The sequence below is a fragment of the Silurus aristotelis genome (assembly GCF_946808225.1).
Source record: "Silurus aristotelis genome assembly, chromosome: 21".
Classification (NCBI taxonomy): Eukaryota; Metazoa; Chordata; class Actinopteri; order Siluriformes; family Siluridae; genus Silurus; species Silurus aristotelis.
The window spans coordinates 11,204,228-11,227,630 of record NC_139594.1 but is presented as its reverse complement, the minus strand read 5'-3'; the positions used below and the strand labels follow the sequence as shown (position 1 = coordinate 11,227,630).

Here is a 23,403-nt window from a genome sequence, read left to right as displayed (position 1 = left end):
GGTGGACGAAATGGAGTGTTTTTTTTTTTTAATAGATTAAAAACCTTACTGTAAGAGCCAGGCCGTGAGTGATCTGATTCGGCAAGCTAACGACATTGTATCCGCTGACGAAGGCAGGGAAAAAAACCGGACACTAAAGTTGTACATGTCGGAGCTCAAAGTCTCCAAACCTTCTCCAGAGATTTGTAGGAGGGTGCTTTCACAGCTCATGATGATGCCAACTTGTGTGGTAAAAAAAAAAAAAAATCATGTTTTTGTTAAGTTGGCGAACTACAATCCTGTCCTTGCAGGCCACGACGACATCTCATGAAACATGCTTCTTAATCTTCTCATAGCAATGATTATGTGCAATTAATCAAAAGTAATGGGTGAGACTTTGCTGCAAAAATCCACTGGCTTTTCTTTCCTAACTTGTTTGCTGAGCAAGTCCCCTTCTCTTTTTATATATTTGTTTAACATAAATAATTAATCTTTGATGTATTTATTCTTGTGTCCAGCTGTTGAAGACACTTAAGAGATTGGGAGAGCTGCCTATGACAGTGGACATTTTGGTGGTAAGATTGAGACACCTATCCATGTTCTTATCCATGCTTTTGATGAGCCAGGTTGCCAAAAACCTTGAGACACTTGGTTATTTTGTTACAAATCAAACCAAATTTACAAATTCGTGTCTGCTTTTTGGATATGTCTTATAAAAACATTGTGGTGTGCTTCACAATTTGATGTCAACAAACATACTTTGAAAGTCGGTTGTTATATAAAGTGTAAGAGAAAACATCATTAAACAACAACATGAAATGCTTAATCAAAACATTCCCCTTGGCTGATAGTGTTTTTATATCTGTTACTCTAGCATTTTGGTTGCTAGCTAGTATCCCACCACTCCCACCTCTCCTGGTATCACCCGAACCCGTCACCTGCCAGCTTCTTTCAGTCATACAAAAATGGCTGTAGACTTTGCTTCAATTGTTGCTTGTGCAATTATTTTCAATTGTCCATCTCTAAAATGTCAGCATGACTTTGCCAGTAATATATTGCTTCTCCACACCTGAGTTCACATACAATTTACTTTGTACTAAGTCCTGGATGTTCTGCCAAGCTTTGTCTCCACTGCTGATTTTCTACTAATTTGATACTGTTGAATTCTTGAATAAAAGGTGGTGTGAAAGCGGCTTAATTTCTGTTCTTCTCACCTGCAGGAAACGGGCGTTGGAAAGACTGTAAATTCTCTACGCAAACATAACCTTGTTGGTGAGAATGCAAAGGATCTTGTGGCCAAGTGGAAGAAGCTCGTACCACAGTCCGCAGATAGGTAAGCACTGACATACAATTTAAATTATAGAGTGAAGACCAAGTCATATAACTAAAACCAAGAAGTTTGACCTGTACAGCTACATGGCATTATTTATACTATTATATTATTATTATTATTACAGCATTGAAAACTATGCAGCAGATCCTAATGGAGTCTTAATCCTAAATTGCATAAACTTTCCAGAAACACACTATAGCAATGGTGAGACTGTACTTTTCAGTGTACCAATGTTGCAACATCAGTAAGCATGTGGTATACTTTTCTACCTGCAGACCAAGTAACACTAAAGAAGCACGCTCCCACTCAAGGCCAGACAAGTCCAGAGGTTACAAACGCACCAGAGAACCTTCACCAGAGCAACTGCCACCCGCAGGGGATGAAGAGGAAGAGGAATATCGACAAGAATACTCCCCCTCCCCCCCACAGCACTACAGTCAACAGTATGGTCATAGAAATTCAGGGGGTTATCAATCAGAGGAATATGAGAGTCCGGTAGACGAGCCAGTACCTAGTCCCCCACAAAAACAAATAGGACACAGCAAGCCACACAGGGAGCAAGCCAGAGCACATGGCTCTCATTCCTCCAGGGAGCAGGAGAGACCGAATCGCCCAGCTCAGGTTCAGAGTGAGGCACAGAACCGACATTATAATAAGGAACAGAAAGGAACAGTGACACACCCATCATCAAAACGCAGTCATCAATCCTCCACACAGGAAAGTAAGAAAGAAAAGAAAAAAGTCAGTGATGGTAAGTGTTTGGAGTTTTGTTTGGGTGTTAATCTGACATCAGACTGACTTGTGTTTTCTATTACATATGTCATAGTTGCTGTGTAATATATATTAAGTGATCTGATAATGTGAGATTTCTAGTGATTAGAATATATTCCTGACTCTGTGCCTGTATCCAGGCAGGGAAAAAAGAGAGAAGCCAGAGACAGTGCAAGATGATCATGAAGAGAATTCCTTTGAAGCACCTACCATGTCTTTTGAATCTTTTCTGACTTACGATGAACCTACTCACACTAAGAAAAAGAAGAAAAACTCTCGACCAGCTCAGCCTATTACCCATGCTTCATCAGTATCCTCAAAGTCCAATAAATCTAATGGGACTAGCTTTAAACGGCCCGAGTCATCTACCGCATCAGTATCCACACCCAAAGTGCCAGAGAAACGGAGAAAGGTGAGCTCATTAGGACAGTTGTTATCAGCTTGCATTAGTAATAGTTAAAACTCTATCGATCATGACTTTATCTAAAGAACATTAACTTACTTTATTTTCTTCAAATCTCAGGTTCTCCCTCAGATAGTTGATGTTGTGCCCATTTTACCGGACATTCCACTGCCAGCGATTCAACCCAACTATAGACCGCTGCCCTCAATAGACGTCACACCACTCTCCCCACAGAGACGCAAAGGTTAGGGCCTTTCATTATATTTATTTTGCAAAAACTTTAATCTCACACATGTACAGAATTAAAAAATATTGTAATTTTCTTGTCAGTTGTCATAATTTTTCATACTTTTTCTCAAGTTCCTATAGCGTATGATGAAGAGGATACTGGCTTTACTGGGCGACGTTTCAATTCCAAAATGGTGGTGTACTCTGGCTCAAAGTCCTCGTGTTTGCCCAAGATGATGACTCTATATGACCAGTGCATTAGAGTTCTGCAGAACAATATTGACTGTGAGTAACATACTTCAAAACACACAGTATATGTGTATTAAATCATGAGTGACTGAACTTTTAGGCCCATGGTTAGAAATTAACTGTAAGATTTGGGTTGTATACAGATGACTTTGTTCTTTCTTCAAGGAAGAAAAAAATTGCTTCAGTGCACTGTCCTTACCAAGACTCATTTCCAAGGCCTTTGCTCAGATTCTACTGTGTTATAATAATTGGCCTTCCGAAGTCTATCCAATAAATAAAAAAAAAACTTGAATGGGCACAATTTGTACACCCGTGAAAGAGAAAATGTTCAGTTTGCATTACAATTTTATTATTATTATTATTATTTTTTCCCCCCGAATAAGTTATCTATTCGGGAAAGTTATCTATTCTACACTTTTTCAATTGAAATTGAAATACAATTTGGAAAAACTGCATTAAAATAAACTGCACCTGGTGGCTGGTTTGCAGTTTGCTGCTTCACTGCAGTAAACATGTAATAATGAGATAACGCCACCTCAACCTCAGCAGCCTGTGTGGATAAATTATAGCCTGAGTTTTTGAAGATTATATCGTTTTTTAAAACCCAGTGATAAAAGTGCTGTTAAGGTTAGTTTTAAATGATTGAATTAATGTATGTGCAGTTTAACCAGTAGTAGTTTTTCATTATTGCACCATATAATTTGAATTTGATAATAAATAATCATTTACAGGTACAATACTGGCAGATGCCCTTATCCATAGTTATTTACACACATGCTTAATGTCTTCGTCTCCATCGAAGCAGGGGCAAAACATAAAAGTGTTTGCCTAATTGTGAGTTAGAATGTTGATAATTTCACAGCAAGGAGGAGGCAGGGTCAACAGCTACTATATTAAGAGGTGTCACATTAAATGATAGTAAAGCTTAGGTATATCTATGTTTGACCCTGATATGCTTTTGTTTTGTTCTTTAATCTTGAATAGTTATTTCTGCTTGTGCTCATTGGAGATTATTTTTTAACACGTCAAATTTTTATGTAAATAAAAGGAATGTATTGCAAGTAATTTGGTAACTGTTTATTTTACCTTCATGTCAGGTTTTTGCAGATGAACTTGCACCAAGTTGTTTCTGTGGCCTGAAATCTGATCTAAAGTTAGGAATTAAAGTGTGTTTTCTATAAAACTAAAATGTCTGTCGCCTGAAACTTCTTTTTACTCCTTATGCACACTTCTTGGTTTAAGGTTTTAAACACAACAATGCTTGGTTAAGAATAGTCTTCCAACCAAACTGTGTTCTGCACAATATTCCATGCTTCCTAACAGCCACTGGTTAAGAAAATCTGTCTTTACTATTTCCTTAGCAATTGATGAAGTTGGTGGTGTGCCTTATGAGATTTTGGAGCCAGTTTTAGAAAGATGTACTCCAGAACAGTTGTACCGCATTGAACAGTGTAACCAGGTATGCATATATTCAAAAGCATGTTCATACTTGCATTCATAAACAACCAAAATTGCGTGTTTTTTTTTTTTTTTTTGGAGATAGTGTTAACAGTGTGGTGTAACGTTATCTACACTTCATTCAGTCTTTTATAGAGGAATCAGATGAGCTGTGGATGCGGCACTGCCAGCGGGACTTTAAGTGTGAGTCTCCTCAGGAGTATGAGTCTTGGAGAGAGTTGTATTTGCGCCTGCATGAAGAACGGGAGGAGCGCCTACGCAAGCTTACACAGAACATTAGCTCTGCCCATGCCAATAAACCTAAAGGTATACATACTTCCTTCCTGTTTGTGTCTTACTAAAGAAAATGGGGAAGCTAGTTATTTGGCCTGTAACTATGGCATGTTTGTTTGTACCAGATGAGCTGGCTTGAGTATTTCAGCAATTGCTTATGTCTTGGGATTTTTACATACAATAGTACCTAGTAGAATCTAGAGATTACAAAGACTGGTTAAAAAAAAAACCTGTGAGCAGGTCAAAACACCTTGTTGTTGAAAAAGCAGTGACCACATCAGGTTCTAATCCTGTTAGCCAAGAACAGGAGTTTGAGGCTGTTATGGCACTCACTCAGTCAGACTACACAGTTGAAGCCTAGGACTGGACAAGGTGATGTTTTTCTTTAATTTTTTTTCTAATCCTCAGCTGTCTAATTTTAGTGAGCCTGTGTTCATGGTAGCCTTAGATTCCTGTTTTTGGCTGACAGGTGTGGAACCTAATATAGTCTTCTGCTCTTTTAGCCCATCCACCTCAAGGTTTGATGTGTTGTTCATGCAATGCTGCTTTTTTTTTGCTCATCGTGGTTGTAAAAAGTGTTGTGGTTTTTTTTTTGGTCTTTGCCCATCATCAAACTCATTAAGAGCATGCTTTTTCCTCATTCTGATATTTGATGTGAACATTTACTAATCTGTAGCTTCATTATTTATTTGCATTGTGCTGATGCCACATGGAAATTAGACAGCTGCTTAAATGTGCGGGTGTTCCTAATAAAGTTAATGTTGAGTTATCAAGGATAAATTAATTGACAGCTGGTGTTAAATTACCTGTACCCCTTGACAGGTCGCCAAGTAAAGATGGCTTACGTGAACTCTCTTGCTAAGCCTCCTCGTGATGTTCGGAAAAGACAGGAAAAGTTTGGCACAAAGAATGGCTCTACCAGCACCAGCGTAAGTGCTGCAGCTCCCATCCCAGTCAAGTGAGTAAACTTTACGTCAGATTCCATACTGAGGAAAGCAGATGCACTTACTAAATGTACATATCGTGCTTAGGTGCCAACTTCATTGGTCCTGCTAATACTAGTTTACAATATTGTGATTTTATAACAGTAATATCCCAGCCCAAGTATAACAATTCAACAATTACCGGTTGAAGCTTACCTTTCTACATTATGGCTTTACTATTATGGATTTTTGTTTAATTGATTTCAGATTAGTGTACACTAATGTAGATGTGTTACGAAGGACTCTATACTAAATTAGATTTACTAGTATGTCATTACAGTCTATATTAATTTCAGAATCAGACCACACAGCTCCTACAGTCAGCCGAGTGATGGTGGCCAGTCTTCCTACAGCAGTCCTCCTGAGCCATCTTATTCTCCTGCTCCAAGCAGCAGTGCTGGCCATAGTTCTAGAGAAAAACCACAGGTCAAAAGTAAGTAAATAACGAAAAAAATAAAAAATTTATCCGGTGATGATATTAGTAGTGGTGCTTTCATTATTTCAACTATTGTTTATAAAGACTTCTTACTGTGAGTGGAGTCTCTCTAATTTTCCTATTTCTTTTTCATCCCCACAGAAATTGCCCCTATGATGGCTAAAACTATCAGAGCCTTTAAAAACAGGTTTTCTCGGCGGTGAAGGAAAAGGAGATGAAGCTTTTCTATCATGAGTATAGAGTCCATTCTCATGTTAAAATAATGTTTAAAGCTGCAATGCCCTCGCTTCTTTTTTCATTTTTTAATTTTAGTTGTGGATATGCAGATCACTGGAAAACAAAGAAACAAACACAAAGACTTTTTGCCATAGGATGTGGTCATGTTTCTCTCTTTCAGATGAATTACATACTGTGCAGTACAGTACACTACAATGGGACATTGGATTTTATCTGTTTTTATTTTGGATATTTAATTACTGTTGTAAACAAAACTAGCTGCATTACTCTTTGAATGAGGGAGGAATTTCCACAACAGTGTGATTGTAAGTGTTTGTTGTTTCAGTTTGAGTTAATTCATGTTAAGAACATATCGGGAAAGAGGAATTAGTTCGATGATAATGACCCGACACATCCACTTGACTATTTATTTGAAATCCATGGCTCTGCTTTCCCTAAACTTGGGCAAATGGAATTTGAGGACGATCAAAAATGATAATAATTTTAATGCATTTTAATAAATGTTATATGGACATTTTTAATAAAATGTGTTTTCCCCCTTATTTTGTTTTCTTGTCATGGTTTCAGCAGGACATACTATGTTTATTTGCCTTCATCAATGTTATTATTCACTTTACTCTTAAAATGTACTGCATTATATTCCGAATATTATGTAATCCATTGTTTATAAGGATCACTGATTTACACAAACTTGTCTATTTGCGTTTCGTTTCTGACGCTTTAATAAGCGTCAATGCCAGCGAGGTGGCGCATATTGTGACGTCAGTGCACGTCAGATTTAAGCGACTATTAAAAAACGCTGCTCGCGATTGGTCGCACGGGCTTTCTTAATGTCCAATGGGGGAAGCAGGAGATTCTTGTTATTTTGGGGGAGTTTTTGCGCATTATTGTGTTCAAAGGTGTCGCAGTACAGTTACATGTACTGTTTCACAAGTGTCTGAATTCTTACTTCGGAGTGTGAAAGTACTTTTTGTACTGATTTGACAGACCATATGCTATGTCTGGACACGGGCACGGGCATGGTCATGGTCATGGTCACGGGTGTTGTGAAGATGATCATGAACCTGCTGAACGCGGTGTGGAGTATGGACTGTACCGGTGCATCGATATAGACAAGCTACAGTGTCTCAACGAGAGCCGGGATGGAGACGGGAAGCTGGTGTTTAAACCCTGGGATCAGCGCACAGATAGACTAAAGGTACGTGACTAAGTGAACACCATGACCCACCCCATGAACCACCTGATTAAGTAAAAAGTTGTTGGATCCGATCAGTTAGAGCAAGAAACTGCCAAAACTGGCTCCAGAGCTGTGTCATCTTAACCCAGCCCCGGAGGACCAGAGTATTATAAAGCTCTCTAATGTAGGAAATTAATTTAAGGCAAGACCTCGGTGATTTTATATTTAAACCATAAATATTACAGTCAGGCTTATCCGGTTGACTTATTTTATTTCCGGAAGTATACTTTTTTCAAAGATGTGCATTACAAAATGCAAATAAGGCCTTGTTCAGTTAAATACGGGTGCATATTTATAGCCCCTGAAATGAAATTGTTTCAGAGCTTGTATATGTCCCACAGTTTTATGCCATATCTAGAAAACAATACAGAAATTGTTTTGGTGGTATTTTCATTTGAATGGTTTAGTTCATTACCTTGAGGGAAATGGTGGTGATGATGATGATGATGATGATTTTTATTATTATTATACTGTGGTTCTACTTTTGTGTTTGTTCAATTAAATGCTCCCTTGACACGTTCCACCATCATGGTTTGTCTGCATTTTTGGCTCTGCATCTTCTTGCACAGCAATCCCCTTTCCAACCATTACACTTATCACTGTTGAGAGACAGGCATTATTCAGAGCAGTGTTTTTCCAGCTTGGTGTGGTTTAATTACTGAATGTTCAGCTAGCTCAAACTAATCAAGAGCAGCAAACATGTCCTTGGCAAAGTCAAATTATGTTATGTAGGTGAACGAGACATGTTTCTATTGAGTTTTGCTATTTATTATTCATTCTTATATTCAAAATAAGCAAAATAAAAGTACATTTATGCAAATCCTGAACAATTACTGCCATGGACATAATTGTAATTATATCTGCTGCATCTCACTTTAAGTATGCCTGCTAAGCTAAAAATATAAAAAATATGTTGAATATGGCAACATTTACCTGTTGTTGTATTCTAGTTTATATAGCCTGCAAGTTTGGATGTAGCCTATGACTAAAGAATAATACCTTTTCTTAACAGTTGTTAAGCATAATTTTTGCTGACTTGTATAAAGAAAAATCACTGTGGTCTAATTTTTTAAGTGCTTGAGCATATTTGCTTTAAATGTAGTTGGTGTAATATTTAAATTGATTAATCTATTATTATTTGTGTTTTTTCTAGTTTGTAGAGAGCGACATGGACGAGGAACTCTTGTTCAATATCCCGTGAGAGAGTGATTCTGCTTTTGCTTTAATAAGTGCTACACTAATTTAGTTATCTGTCTAATCTGTACCATCCCCTCCTTTTACTTGTGTTGATTTGCGGTCTTTTTTATTGTTTTGATAGTTTTACTGGAACTGTCAAGCTGAAAGGGATTATCCTTTCTGGAGAGGATGACGAGTCTCACCCAGCTGAAATAAGGCTGTAAATTAAGTATTTTTAAACGTTTTATCTGGCAAATGATTTTTATATTGTTGATGTGGATTTTATTATGTTTGTACAGATTCAAGAACATACCACAAATGTCATTTGATGATGTAAGAAGAGAGCCAGAGCAAGCATTTCGTCTTAACAAAGATCCACTTGCTGAACTTGAGTATCCAACTAAGTATGTTTCTGAGGATGTATACACGCACACAATTGTAAAGATAATGCACAGACATAAAATGTTTATACCTTGTGGTAGTCCATTTTAAGTCTTTTTTTTTTTTTTTTACAGGATTGCACGTTTTTCAAATGTCAACCACTTGTCTATTCATATTTCTCGAAACTTTGGAGCTGATGCTACTCGTGTCTACTACATTGGTCTACGGGGAGAATATACTGAGGTATTCAATGGAGTCTAGGAATCAGTGTTCGAATTAAGTGCTAGCTTTTGTTGCTGACATCCAAAAATATTCCAGTCGAATATCATATAAAGTTGTGTGCTCTTGTATTTTATAAAATATTTTTTTAGATCAGGTCTTTTAAACAAAGAAATCAGGCATGAGCTAATAATGGAGAAATAAGCATTTGTCCTGCACTGTATCCTATATATTTAAACTTACATGGAAACAAATAAATGATTTTGTTTTCTTTTGCAGGCTCACAGACATGAGGTGACTATCTGTAACTATGAGGCAGCAGCAAATCCAGCAGATCATAAATTGGAAGCCATTAGTCCGCAGACATATTTTATTTCTTGATGAATGATGAAAGCTTGGATTGTCCATTTTGAGAGAGCAAATAGTGGGTGATAATGAAATATTAAGATCATAAATCTACATTATGAGTACAAACATGTTGGATATAATTCAAAAGGAATGCTGATTACTCACGGAGGTTTGTTCAGTTGAAACATTTTTGTGTGCCAATAAATATTCAAAGATGAAACATGTCTTTACTGAATGAATCCAAGTGGTATATAAACCGTCCTTAAAACAATTGATATGAAATAAATGAAAATAAATTATGGAGGTCATGAATAATTTATCTATATGGTATGGTTTTAATTCAGAATGATATCTAGAAATTTTTTCCAGACAAAAGAAACTTGCTTCACAGCTCTAGGACCCCTGGAGTGACCTTGAATATGGGCTCTATGTCTATATTTTCCCTGTGTGGATATAGGTTTTCTCTTCACTCTCAAAAACCTTGCTAGTAGGTGAAGAAGGTATTAGTGAACAGTTAGTAAGATGTGAATAAGTATGCATGCTGCCCTGTCATGGACATATGTCTTTAGTTAAGGTTGCATTCCCCACTGAAGATTAATAAATGATTAAAAACCTGACAAGAAAATGCCTGGGGAAAAAAATTAACTTTTCTAGGTCAATAACATTTGAGGAACTAGATTATGAAAAACCTCTAGAACATCTTTCATTAGTTTACATTTAAACTTTTTTGTATTTCTTAAAATGGTTGGAAAAAGAGGAATTGTTAGAATGTTTTTGATAAGATTGGGAAGCTTTGTGCGCTAGAGATGACGTCACTGTGGCTATTCCCCGCCCATCTCCGGCACGAGCAGCGGAAGTTCCGTTGTGACCTGGGATAGCAAGGGGTGAGTGTGTGCATTTACAGCCGCCGGGCCTTCGGGTTGTATTATTCTATTTTAGTTTAAACTCATTTGGTTACTTGTAAAACAAGAAAATGTCGTCGTCGTTTTGATAAACACGTTGATGACGCAGCGGGGTGTTAAGGAAGAGGCGACAGCTCGGCTCCTGTGCTTTGCTAATGCAGTGTAGTACAGAGGGAGCGGTATTAGCCAGACAATACAGCCTGCTAGCTGCATGTATAAAGCTGTATGTGCTCAATGGGAGAATATGGAGCTGCCTGATTAAGCAGGATTAAGCCTGACTTATTTGCGGGAACATTCCTAGTCCCATGAAGCATTAAGCCGTAGAGATATAGCAGGTTAAAATGAGCCGTCTTGATTACTCCTCTCTAGCCTTGTTTGTTTCCATGTCCACCCTTCTTCCTCTTAGTTTGAATAGCAAATGAACGAAGGCTCGAGACGCCACACACGGCCGCTTTCTACTCACTGATTTATTCATTGTCTAAGAATGTCACATTGGAGATCAGGAGCCATATTGGTGTATCTGGTGCATTGTGTAGTGACTGCATCTGTGGCCTAAAAGTCTATCTGGTATAAGAATAATTATCCTATAAAAATTGTACAGTGTGCTATTTGGGGCTGATCGATAATTGCTCATCCGTGTTGAGCAATACGGTTTTAAATCTTGGCACAATTCCTGATTTTCTTGAATAACACATCTCAGATTCATGCAGGTAGTGAGAAAACAAAAGTGAAAAAGCCACCTGAATGAAGCTGTATAGATAAGACTTTTATACAGATAGTATAGATAAGTTTTATACAGCTATATGAAGTAACACTACCAGTAAATGTGTGGGCAAACTTCCCAATTACATTTAATCTTAATATCATAAGATCTAAGTGTGTCGCATCATCGTTACCCTTCCTTGATGTGACCTTCAATTTATTTATTTTGTAAACATATTTGAATAGGATAGAATAGGCCACTTGTTTTTATTAAATCTAATTCAGGTCAGCTGAAGTCTTGTGATGGTGGTGATGTGACCACAGTGGTTCACAGACCTGTTTGTGCTGCTCTCTAAATTAAAAACCATTAAAGCAGCATATAGCCTCCTTTGTGTAGCTTTTATGTCCTGGAAAAGACTGGCACTAAGCACAATTTGAGAAAATGTACCCTGGTTCGTATCTCAAGAAGGATATTTAAAGTGACACAAATGTAAATATCAACAATTCCTTACTTACATTTACTTTACTTTGCTAGTGTCATTAGACAAAAGAAGTAAGCGTGCCTGGTTTAGGAAGTCAAAACAATCAGCTTATTTCCATAATGAATTTACATCCGATGATTTGCTTGCCCATGTGTAACTGTACATGTAACTGGTCAGAAAGCTCAATAGTTCATGTCCAAGGTTTACACATGAACTGCTTTTAGCTTAACTTATTAGTGTTTTGGGATGTGTTGTAATTCGCTCAACTGTTTAAATAGTTATGATGAACACTGAATTTGGAGCAAGGTCCCATCACAGGGTTAGTTAATTAATTTCTAATCTGCTGAGTAAATGGAATGGAAACATATCCATGTTCTATGTACATCTTGTCAGAGCTGCACTGACTGCAATTTAACACTCTCCTTTTTCTGATCAAATACAAGCCCCCTTCCAGTGTATGTGTGGCAACAACATGTCTGTGCCGCTGCTCGCCGAGGCTGTGACTGTATCTGGGACGGAGAAGGAGACCGCTGCGGTGAGAGACAAAAAGAACCATAGTTTTTCTTGCATAGACCTAAATGATATGGGATTACAGTGTCTGTTAATGTATATATTTTAATGTTTAATTCAAGTTTCATTTAAAACATTTTAAGGACTATTCGTTTATGTAGATATTTTTATTTGGTTGGTTGGGTTTAGTTGGTTGTTCCATTTACTGGCTAAAGTACATTTGTATGCGAAAAATGTGCATTCTTAAAGTAATGCTCAGTGGTGGAAGGATATGTATTTTAGATACGCAACATGACAGTTATATCATTTGACCTAATGGCATGATACCTGGCATGAAACTCCTAAGACTCCTTCCATTGTTACACATTTTACTCTTTCTTTTCTCTAAAGGTGATCTTCCTTCATGGTCTGGGTGATACTGGGTAAGTTCTGATTTCTGTGCATCTGTACATGAATGAAGGCCTACATTGATGTCTGACTCAGATTTATATTGCATTTATATAATGTTAATGACACTTGAAAAGGTAGTTTAATTTGATCAGTAAACCTATTACCAGACGGCCTTTCTGTTTAAATCAGAGACTTACCCTGGAATGATTCCTGACCAGTACAACATGCTTATTGTAATATTGTCTTGCTTGTAAAATTTAATAAAAAAATGTGCAAGATGTCCATTTACTATGGAAAGAGTCCAACATGCGGTTTTCTTTTGTTACTTGCCTCACTAGGGCTACAAGACTAAAGAGTTTATCATTAATATGATCAGCATTATGCAAGCTGTACACTGAAACTGATACTTTCTTTTTAACCCAATCATTTCATGACACTTATTTTAATCATTAAACTGTATTTATGTAAAGCTGTGATTATAATATTGTCGCTTTTATTTTAAATATAGGCATGGCTGGGCTGATTCCATGACATCCATTAGGCTGCCCTACATAAAGTACATCTGCCCACATGCGTAGGTATCTGAAATGGTTTAGCATTACTGAACTTTGAATAACTGAAATTCTGTCATCATGTTTTTCACCATTGTATGTTAGGTTTAAAACATTTGCATAGCATTTTGTCTTAGGGTTTGCCAAATAACATGCTTACTGTTAGCAGGAAGATGTATAAATAAATGAGAATGACATTTGTTGTTTATATTCTATTTGTCAAAGTTGCATAATATTTATAAGAACTATTAAATAGATCAGTTTAACATTATAACAACTAGTAAATCGATCATTAAGAATAAATAGATGGCTTTTAGTAACATAACATCAAGAAAATACTACTTTAAATGACTACAATTAAGCTTTAATATTTGAATATATTAGTGTGCTTTGGTGAAGTATTAAAACCATTTTCTATTATTTGCAAATTTATTCATTTGTTTATTCCTACAGGCCCAGAATCCCGGTTACACTCAATATGAAAATGACCATGCCATCATGGTAAGACAAAACCTGATTCTTAATAGGAGTCAGGTTTCAATATTTATACAGAGTAGTATAGAATAGCATGTACTGATTTGTTTGTAGTAACAGGTCCTCCCACCCCATTCCCACCCCTTTAAGGTTTGATCTGATGGGCCTCACTCCAGAAGCTCCAGAAGATGAGGCTGGCATTAAAAGAGCAGCAGAAAACAGTAAGTAGCAAATTAAAAGTAAAAAAAAAAAAGCTTATTTGATGATACAATTTTCTGATCAAGGACTAATTTCCCCTTTTCTAAAGTCAAGGCCATTATTGACCACGAGGCAAAAAATGGTATACCTCCTAACCGTATTCTACTTGGTGGATTCTCTCAGGTGAGATAAACCCCTGTCTGACCTAGAAAGTTTCTATAATAGCCATTGCTAGGAATTTTACATTAGTTTTTTTGTTTTTGTTTTTTGAGAGAATTGGCATCCAGTCCTAGGTTATTTGGAATCTGTATACATAAAAAATATATATATATTTTGATCTTTTGTGTTTCATCAGGGTGGAGCTCTATCACTGTACACCGCTCTGACCTGTCAGCAGAAGCTAGCAGGTGTAGTCGCTCTAAGCTGTTGGTTACCACTTCATAAGACCTTTCCACAGGTGTGTGTGTGAGGAAAAGTGTTTGTAATGAGTTTTATTAATATGTATTTATTTTAACTTTTTTGTCCAGATTTTGGATTTGTGTGTTTTATCCTTGTGTACTTTAGCTTGTATAAAACCCTGAATCTGATCATGAAAATTAAAGCTGTCAGTGTGATGGAAAGGACAGAGAAAGCATGAACATTTTTTTGCTTTCTTCGACTGTGGTATTTTCAGGATTTAAACTCTCGATCTTCCAAAGATCGTGTGCATTCTTTTATGTAGTGCCTGCAGAGCTGTGGTTTAATCTATTGTTCAAATATAATTCTTTATATCTTTATAACAATTTCAGCAGGTCATTGCATCTTAATTCAGGGTTTAAAAGAGAACCTCTAATTCTAACTTTCTTAGTGGTTTATTTGTTACCTTCATGTGGCCCTTGTGAGCAATCATGTGGTTGAGTTTATAGTTTGTTACTTCATTAGGCAGCAAGTGGCAGTGCAAACAAGGACATCTCCATTCTGCAATGTCATGGTGAGATGGATCCAATGATTCCGGCACAGTTTGGAGCCATGACCGCTGAGAAGCTTAAGACTATTGTGTCCCCACAGAAAGTCACCTTCCGTACCTTCCCAGGCCTCATGCACAGCTCCTGCCCTCAGGTGAGTCTTCTCAGGTGATGTGCAATATACTGTAAAATAGCTCTCTGTATATACTACACAGTAGTGTTGCAATTTGTAGTCATGTGTGAAAGCAAAGTGAAGTACGGTATATACAATCCACTCATAAAATCCCATAGTATATTGGAAACTGTTCATGTCCAAACAAAGTAACTCAGGAGGATTAAAGGAAAAAACAAACAAAAAAATAATAATGCACTGTCATTTTTCCACTTTCAAAAATAAATAAGCTGTTTATTGTCACATTGGTAGTCAAATGTGTGAACCTTTTGTACCTGTAGTATGTATCTTTTACCTATAAGGTGCGTTTAGGGTTGCAAAATTTTGTAGTAATATGGTGTAGTTGTACTTTGGTTAATGCTCTGTCTATGTGTGTGTGTGTGTGTGTGCAGGAGATGTCTGCCGTGAAGGAATTCATTGAGAAGCAGTTGCCCCGAATCTGACCTTACTGTGACCCTTAGTAAACGACCTCTCACCTCTGACCTGCCATTCTCCCACAGGAAACAGCCATAAGCATCCCCTATCTCACACACATACATACACACACACACACACACACACACATACATTCAGACATGCAAACAGAGGCATAAACATCTTTCAATACAAAATGTGAAGACGTTCTTGCATTGGCGTCTCATGCCTTGCTTTGTAAATTCAAATACAATTGATGGACAGTAATTTGAAACAGTGTGTCATTGTACATAATGTAATGTTCAGTGCACACAAATACATGGTCAACACATTTGCTCAGTTGTGCCCCACCATATTTGGGAGAATCGCTGTTTTTCATTATACATTCCCATCAACGTTGAAATGTTAACCAATTTCTCTTTTAGACTCTCCCTTACTCTCTCTCTCTCTCTCTCTCTCTCTCTCTCTCTCTCTCTCTCTCTCTCTCTCTCTCTCTCTCTCTCTCTCTCTCTCTCTCTCCCCCCTATTAATCTACATTTCCCTCTTGCACGTGCTTTACTAAGAGAGCATTGATCTGCTACACTGTAACTGCTGCCGTCTGGAGTGACTCATGCCACATTGCAATGCATGCTGCTCTCAGTCCATGATGGCAGGGAAAGAGGAGAAGCGCCATGCTAACTCCTGGTGCTCTGGTTTACTCTGAATATTTTCTTTTAGGTTTGATACAATTGAAATGAAACCTAATGAAACTGCTGAAATAAACCAAATGAATGAACCATGTCAATTTTCAATCATGCCTGGTTTTTCAAACCTAATGTTTCATGTTGTATATAAGGAAAATCATTTGACTAGCAAGGCTGCTTACAATTGTGCCATATCTACTAAGAGTTAATAACATAAATATTTAGCATAGTTATACTATTTCCATGATTTTATAACCAAAACTATAAATTCAGGAGAGCTTTACTCTGTATTAATAGTGTGCATCACTCCAGGTGGCATCATTTCACAACCCAAAAGTCTTTTTTTAATCACTACACATTTTGACAACTGGTTCCGTTAATTAAATAAAAGCCACAATTGGGCATTTATAGAGCAAACAAACTGCTGATGGTTGATTTAGGTGTCATATGGGTGCATGAATGTGGCAGCATTAACATGATTTAATCTCTGATTGTGGCTTTTTATGGTAGGGTGATATGGGGATCATTTATTGAATTGTTTTGCATAAATATTACATTACAACAGGTTAAAAGGTGAAAGGTCAGGGTTACACAGCTAACAATAGCAAATGCAACATATGTAGTTGTTTCTTAAAAAAATAAAAGGAAATTTACTAGGATCTATAAATTAAATACATCGGGGGAAAAAGGACATGGTTTACAAACTTGGTTCATCTCTAATTAGTATTTGCTTATGTACTTGGAAACATTTAAAGCAGTTTAAATGAAATATAACGGATTGTGTTTGAATGTTATTTCTCACTATTCTTTACTTTAAGCTTGATGCTTTTTACCACATTATCTCAGTATTACTTGATTGTATGCCCTTTTTCTCCTAAGTCCTGTGTTTTTTGGCTTTTGCTTCTATGCTGCCTTTTGCTACCCCTCCTTTTTTAGTAACTACTATTAGTAAGTTAATCAATTAGGCTCAGTTGTGTGTGTGTGGGTCTCCAGGCTTGAATGTTGTCAATTGGGAGGTGGTGATTCCAGGTTGCGCTTGCTGAGCAGAAACTTGTTCAAAATATGGGTAAAACAGTGATTTTATCAAAGGATGTTTTTTCCTACGTTGTATCATTAGTTGGTGTTTTTATCATTTGTGGTGATTTTAAACAATTATGTTCTGTTATGTGTCTTTGATTGAATGTGCTGAGGGACAGTTAGTTCTTAAATTTTTTTTCCCTAGACACTTGTATGTCAAATAAATAATGCAAACTGCAGAAATACAATAGTCCTGAATTTTATTTTTATTTTTTTTATTTTTTAATGTGCTTGTTTTTACAAAAAATCAGATATTTACAGGGGGAAATCAAAATTGGTGCTAATTTAGGACAAACTATATATATATATATATATATATATATATATATATATATATATATATATATATATATATATATATATATATATATATATATATATATATTTATTTATTTATTTGCACACACAGAATTTTACAAAAGTGAGCACATTCCTCTCATTTCCAAATTTAGCAAACATTTTAGTATATCTAGAACTTGGCACTTGGATATATTTTGGAGTAGTCAATGTACAGATTTTATTGCAGTATATCTGTATTTTCCTCTGAAAATAACGCAACATGCAGACATTATTTGTAAAAAATAATTGGCAACAAAAGTGAGTACACCCTAAGTGAACAAGTCAAATCTGTGTCGAAAGTGTCAATATTTTGTGTGATCACCCTTGTTATCTAGGACTGCCTTAATCGTCCTGGGCATAAACTTGACAAGAGCTGCACAGATTGTTGCTGGGATCCTCTTCCACTCCTCCATATTGACATCATATTTGACAATATACTGAGTTATTTTCAGAGGACAGTAAATCTATACTGCTATACAAGCTGCACATTGACCGCTCTAAAAACTATCCCAGTTTCATATATATATATATATATATATATATATATATATATATATATATATATATATATATATATATATATATATATATATATGGAAATGTATGTAGTAGATTTGTGACAAACAACCATGAACCACTTAAATCATGAATTTAACACATTTTAGTGAAAAGGCTCATGCTATTATTCATCAGAGCAGTATTATGTGCCATAGAGAACAGATCCAACCCCAACTTCACATGCCACAGTAGAATAGTCAAATGCAAACAGGATTCATTTCAGGACATGACTTGAGTCCTGTTGTAGATCATGAGTGTTGTGATCATAGAAAAAGACATTCTCTCCAGAAGCTAAGCGTTAAAAGGAAATGACAGGAGCTTGCGTATGCATACTTTCTTTTTTTCTAACGCTTTATCAATGTAGTAAATTGATAATAAATCTTTCTGATTTTAAGATATTTGTCCTGTTGTAAAGAAATAATTGATTATTATTATTGTTGTTGTTATCATTATTATTACTATTTTAGTAATTATACATATTTCACATTGTGTTCGCCAATTTAATTAAACTCGGGTCTTTTATTTGCGAGACTCTTCCTGATAACCCGGAAGTTTTAATCCGGAAGAACTGTGTTTGCATTGTGTAGATAATACAGGATAGAGTTTGGTTTGAATGGCTCTGTTAAAAAAATAAGTAAAAACATGAATAGATTTACAGCTTACTGTAAGTTTCGGTAACGCAAACTTTGTAGTAGAGATCTGAATATTGTCGAAGTCTTTTTCTCTCTTTTTGTGGAATGAAACGATGCCGCTGGGATTAAAGCCATGCTGTGCAGTCTGCAAGACAAATTCGTCGTCGATGTGGAAAAAGGGAAACCAGGGAGAAATCCTGTGTAACAACTGTACAGCTAAAAGCAGCATCACAGGACCACCAGGGCTGGCTATCTCCTCCAACACACAGCAGAGTAACGGCGGGGGAAAACAGGTACAGGCACTCACAATTGCTAGTGAGCAACTCATTAAATAGCTCAACATTTGAGTTCACCATAAATCCAACATTCCAGAGCCTCAGATCCAACATACCAGAGATAAACACTCAGAGGTCCAATGTCCTAACACTACATCAAGTGAAGTGAAGTCAAGTTTTTTTCTATAGCGCTTTTCACAACAGACATTGTCTCAAAGCAGCTTTACAGAAATCAACAGTCAAGTTGAATGGTGTGCATTTATCCCTGATGAGCAGTAATGGTGACTGTGGCAAGAAAAAACTCCCTTAGATGTTATGAGGAAGAAACCTTGAGAGGAACCAGACTCAAAAGGGGAACCCATCCTCATTTGGGTGACATCAAGAGTTTGATCATAAATCTTTCAACAGAAATCTAACTGGCAGAGATGTTTCATCTTTTAGAGCTCGGCATCTACTTCTTTAAAGGTCCACAATCTTCACGAGGTGGGAATCTACACGACTGGAGCTGGAGCAACCTCGGGATGGGTAGAGAAAGAGAAGCAGTGGAGAGGAATTAGCGTGGCTGCTGTTGCACAAGTTGAAAATGTGCATGTGATCAAATGTACTGGAGCACAAGGTTATGAAATGTTATGTGTGTTCTCGCTAAAAAATATACTTTGAGAGTGTGTCTGAGCCCGGAACACTGTCAGTAAGACTATTCACAAGTTTAGGAGCTAAATGTGAGAATGTTCTACCACCTTTAGTGGATTTTGCTATACTAGGAACTACTAGAAGTCCAGAGATTTGAGATCTCAAGGAGCATGATTGATTGTAGCATGTTAGAAGACTGGATAGATACATGGGAGCTAAAATATTTAGTGTTTTGTAAGTAAGTAGCAGTAGTTTGTGATCGATTCGAAACTTAACAGGTAGCCAATGTGGGGATGATAAGATTGGGGTTATATGGTCATATTTTCTCAACCTTGTGAGAACCTTTCTGGACCAACTGTATCTTGTTTATTAATGATTCAGGACAGCCACCTAGTAATGCATTACAATAGTCCAGTCTGGAGATCATGAATGCATGGATGAGCTTCTCTGCATCAGATATAGACATGTTTCTTACCTTAGCAACATTTCTACGGTGATTTTAAGATCGGTTTATCACCTACCACTAAAGCAAAACAATCATTTTGTAATTTTATCATTTCATCACTTGGTTTCTATATACAAACTTTCACCCTTTATTCCAAGGCTGTCCATTCTTTTAAACAAAGGGCTGGTGTGAATGCAGGTTTTCATTCTACCCAATCAAGAGACACAATTGATAGTCATTGAAAATGAAAATCGTTAGATTGAAACAGGTTGGATTTGGCGTGAACTTTCTTGGTTGGAATGAAAACCTGCATCCACACCAGCCCTTTGTGAAAAAGATCGGACAGCCTTGCTTTAAACAAAAAGGATAGTTTCTAGAAGATCACAAAATAAACCACAAATTAACTGTACTGATCTCTGAAGGCCACCTGAGTCTGGGTAACTTGATAACTGTTTTCTTTTCTCAGTCATCACTTTGTTTAAATGTATAAAATCTATAAAAAAAAAAACACCCTAAATAAAATTTTTAATAATAATAGATAATTGTTTTGAAACTTAAAGGTCTATAAAAATGTGTGTGTATCCTGTATTCTGAACAGTCTAAACAGGAAATCCACAGGCGTTCAGCACGATTAAGAAGCACCAAGTACAAGGCACCTGCGTCTGAAAAGAAGGTTTCATCAAAAGGAAAAGGAAGACGGCACATCTTTAAACTCAAAAATGTAAGTGCTTCTCAACAGCAAATATTTCAATATTCATTTTAAGTTTCTGCCAAACTGAATGTAAACCGATTATGCCTTTTCCTCCCTCAGCCTATCAAAGCCCCTGAGTCTGTGTCTACTATTATCACATCAGAGTCAATCTTCTACAAGGTAGATAAATGTTTTTATACACTTTTTTAATGGGATTTAAAAGCAATCAAGACGTTTTCAGGTCTCTAAGTTAATAAGTCTTTCGTTTCCATCAGGGTGTTTACTATCAAATAGGAGATGTGATAAAGGTAACCGATGAAGAGGATGGTAAACCATATTTTGCACAGATCCGTGGCTTTGTTCAGGACCAGTACTGCGAGAAAAGTGCGGCATTAACGTGGCTGATCCCTACACAGACTAGTCCAAGAGATCACTTCGATCCAGGCACTTACATAGTTGGTAAGTTATAGTATTCATGAGATATGCTGGCGATATTTATGATGATTAAACATGACTGTTTTAATTATGCAGGCCCCGAAGAGGATTTGCCCAGAAAAATGGAATACCTTGAGTTTGTTTGCCATGCACCATCAGAATATTTCAAATCGAGGAGCTCCCCATTTCCGATAATTCCTGTTCGCCCAGAGAAAGGCTACATTTGGACCCATATTGGACCTATGTCCACCGTGGCAGTCAAAGAAACTCTTGGTTGTAACTAAATGTAAATTTATAAACTGAAATTAATATTCAAATGTTGATTAGGAATTTTGTTTTTTATTATGTTAAAGGCAAAATAAACTTTCTCCTGATATATGATGTTCCTCTCAGTGTAATGGTAACCCAATGGTGCTACCGTGTGACTCTTTCCAGGTTAGGTTGTTACCAATGAAGTAACAATACATAAACAGCACACCATTTCAGACTCATCTTTGGAAAGACATTGTACATGTACAATGTAAAGAGAACAAGCCTAATCATACCATTGTACAACACTGTAATATACAATACAAAGAAAAAAACTAGTCTTCTAGAAGACATCATTTCTGCCCAGTACATTGCAACACGATCTTAAATCTAAACAGTGGGACATGTCTATTTGCTGGATGTTCAAGTAGAAACAAATAATTGTAAATAAAGTGTCATTTTCGAAACAAAAAATGAATTAAATGCGTTGTGATTGTCAATTGATTTTCTATTGATTTGCGATTTTCTATTGGCATTTTCAACAGTGCTGGTAAAAGAAATGTAAATGTTATGTCAGAGGTAGTTAGTTTTTCTTAGGCTTTTCTTCTGTACTGGATTTTAGATCAGGCTTTTTGTTCTTGTCTAATTGGTGTCTTTTTCAACTTTCACTTGAGGATTATTGGCTTAGATTTACTTGGTAGTTTGACAGCATCTTTACTTCCTTGAATATTATTAAGTGATAACAACATATGATATATTAATTGCATATTTTTTCTAAAATGAATGGAGTTTTCATAACAATATGTATATGACTTTCAATTTAGAAGCCATGGTCAATAATCACACGAGTGTCGTACATGATGTAACAAAGTTCTTTGAGTCTTACAACTTATTTGGAAAGCTTACTTTTAACTGCTCATATTAGAATTAAGCACAAGGTAGTTACTCTGTGTATAGTGTATAACGTTTACACATTTATTTAGCTGGTGTCATCTAGTTTTGCTGAAATATATAACTATGCCCTCAGAATAGCAGGCTCAGTTAATGGTATTTTTCATGTATGTGGTTCCTGTGCATGATCTTAAGTTCTGTGCTACAAGGAAGGTTATACAATTTTTTAGAAGATAATGTGAAGTTTTGATTTTGGTCTAGACAAGGGGTCACAACCTATAATTCATACATGGTAATAAGAAACTCTGTAATTAAGTATCATGAATTTTTAACAGATTAAGCAAATATGGATTTTGAGTGCTAAATTTTTACATATGGCTGACATCTGGAAGACGCATTCAGAAAAGCCACATATAAATCAGGATACATTTAATTTGTCTTTTTCACAGTTTTTCACCAAAAATGGACAAATTTCCCCCCATTTGTCAACCTCCACTAAGCGAGCATTGTGTCTCAGCTTGCATACTATTATAGACCATTATTGACTACTAAGATTAACTGTTTGTTTTTTGTTTTTAGAATAGAAAAACTAATTCCACCAACAGCAGTAGTTATATCTGAAATATTGAAACAAGCGTATCTGCTACCAAAAATCATGCCAAGGATAAACCATGTCACAGAAATGACACCTTTTCTTCATTCTTTAGTTGGATGTAAACATGAACTGAAACTCTGGACATGTAACTGAATGATTTTACATTCTGCTGCTAATTAGATAGACCGCATAAATGTGCAGGTGTACAAGTGCTTCAATATTTTTTACACGATCTTTACCCGACAAAAATTGCATATTTACATCCCAGTTCCCAGAAAAAACAGTGTCATAAGTAGCACACTAGAGGGTGTAGAAGCACACCCGGAATCCTCACTCAATTCAATTCAAGTGTATTTGTATAGGCTTTTAATATTGGACAGCTTTACATTAATAAATGGATTAGTGACCACTGATTGAGAAAGTTTCCAATTTAGGAGGCCAAGTCAGTTCATC

The 23,403-nt window shown here is 36.4% G+C and overlaps 4 protein-coding genes across 4 annotated transcripts in view; all 4 read left to right on the top strand.

Annotated features, from left to right (window-relative positions):
- eloa (elongin A) overlaps positions 1 to 6,892 on the top strand; it is a 7,484-nt gene extending 592 nt beyond the window's left edge. Inside the window, exons 2-12 of the mRNA XM_083524059.1 lie at positions 498 to 554; positions 1,200 to 1,312; positions 1,588 to 2,063; positions 2,224 to 2,495; positions 2,607 to 2,730; positions 2,847 to 2,999; positions 4,325 to 4,422; positions 4,547 to 4,727; positions 5,517 to 5,652; positions 5,974 to 6,110; positions 6,255 to 6,892. Of these exons, the coding sequence (XP_083380185.1) occupies positions 498 to 554; positions 1,200 to 1,312; positions 1,588 to 2,063; positions 2,224 to 2,495; positions 2,607 to 2,730; positions 2,847 to 2,999; positions 4,325 to 4,422; positions 4,547 to 4,727; positions 5,517 to 5,652; positions 5,974 to 6,110; positions 6,255 to 6,316 (1,809 nt within the window). The 3' untranslated portion in view covers positions 6,317 to 6,892. The remainder of the gene's footprint in view (positions 1 to 497; positions 555 to 1,199; positions 1,313 to 1,587; positions 2,064 to 2,223; positions 2,496 to 2,606; positions 2,731 to 2,846; positions 3,000 to 4,324; positions 4,423 to 4,546; positions 4,728 to 5,516; positions 5,653 to 5,973; positions 6,111 to 6,254) is intronic.
- A 277-nt stretch (positions 6,893 to 7,169) lies between these two features.
- pithd1 (PITH (C-terminal proteasome-interacting domain of thioredoxin-like) domain containing 1) lies at positions 7,170 to 9,931 on the top strand. The gene is made up of 6 exons (XM_083524118.1): positions 7,170 to 7,548; positions 8,741 to 8,784; positions 8,906 to 8,983; positions 9,063 to 9,167; positions 9,279 to 9,387; positions 9,643 to 9,931. The coding sequence occupies exons 1-6, from the start codon at positions 7,348 to 7,350 to the stop codon at positions 9,742 to 9,744; spliced, it is 639 nt and encodes a 212-aa protein (XP_083380244.1). The 5' UTR covers positions 7,170 to 7,347; the 3' UTR covers positions 9,745 to 9,931.
- Positions 9,932 to 10,461: 530 nt separating this feature from the next.
- On the top strand, positions 10,462 to 17,393 carry lypla2 (lysophospholipase 2). The gene is made up of 10 exons (XM_083524103.1): positions 10,462 to 10,595; positions 12,241 to 12,332; positions 12,698 to 12,729; positions 13,206 to 13,271; positions 13,702 to 13,749; positions 13,873 to 13,943; positions 14,030 to 14,103; positions 14,276 to 14,377; positions 14,842 to 15,018; positions 15,429 to 17,393. The coding sequence occupies exons 2-10, from the start codon at positions 12,255 to 12,257 to the stop codon at positions 15,477 to 15,479; spliced, it is 699 nt and encodes a 232-aa protein (XP_083380229.1). The 5' UTR covers positions 10,462 to 10,595; positions 12,241 to 12,254; the 3' UTR covers positions 15,480 to 17,393.
- Positions 17,394 to 18,646: 1,253 nt separating this feature from the next.
- gatad1 (GATA zinc finger domain containing 1) lies at positions 18,647 to 22,493 on the top strand. Its single transcript, XM_083524097.1, has 5 exons — positions 18,647 to 19,032; positions 20,688 to 20,810; positions 20,901 to 20,960; positions 21,056 to 21,239; positions 21,312 to 22,493. Exons 1-5 carry the CDS (start codon positions 18,853 to 18,855, stop codon positions 21,497 to 21,499), a joined length of 735 nt encoding a protein of 244 aa, XP_083380223.1. The 5' UTR covers positions 18,647 to 18,852; the 3' UTR covers positions 21,500 to 22,493.
- The last annotated feature ends 910 nt before the right edge of the window (positions 22,494 to 23,403 follow it).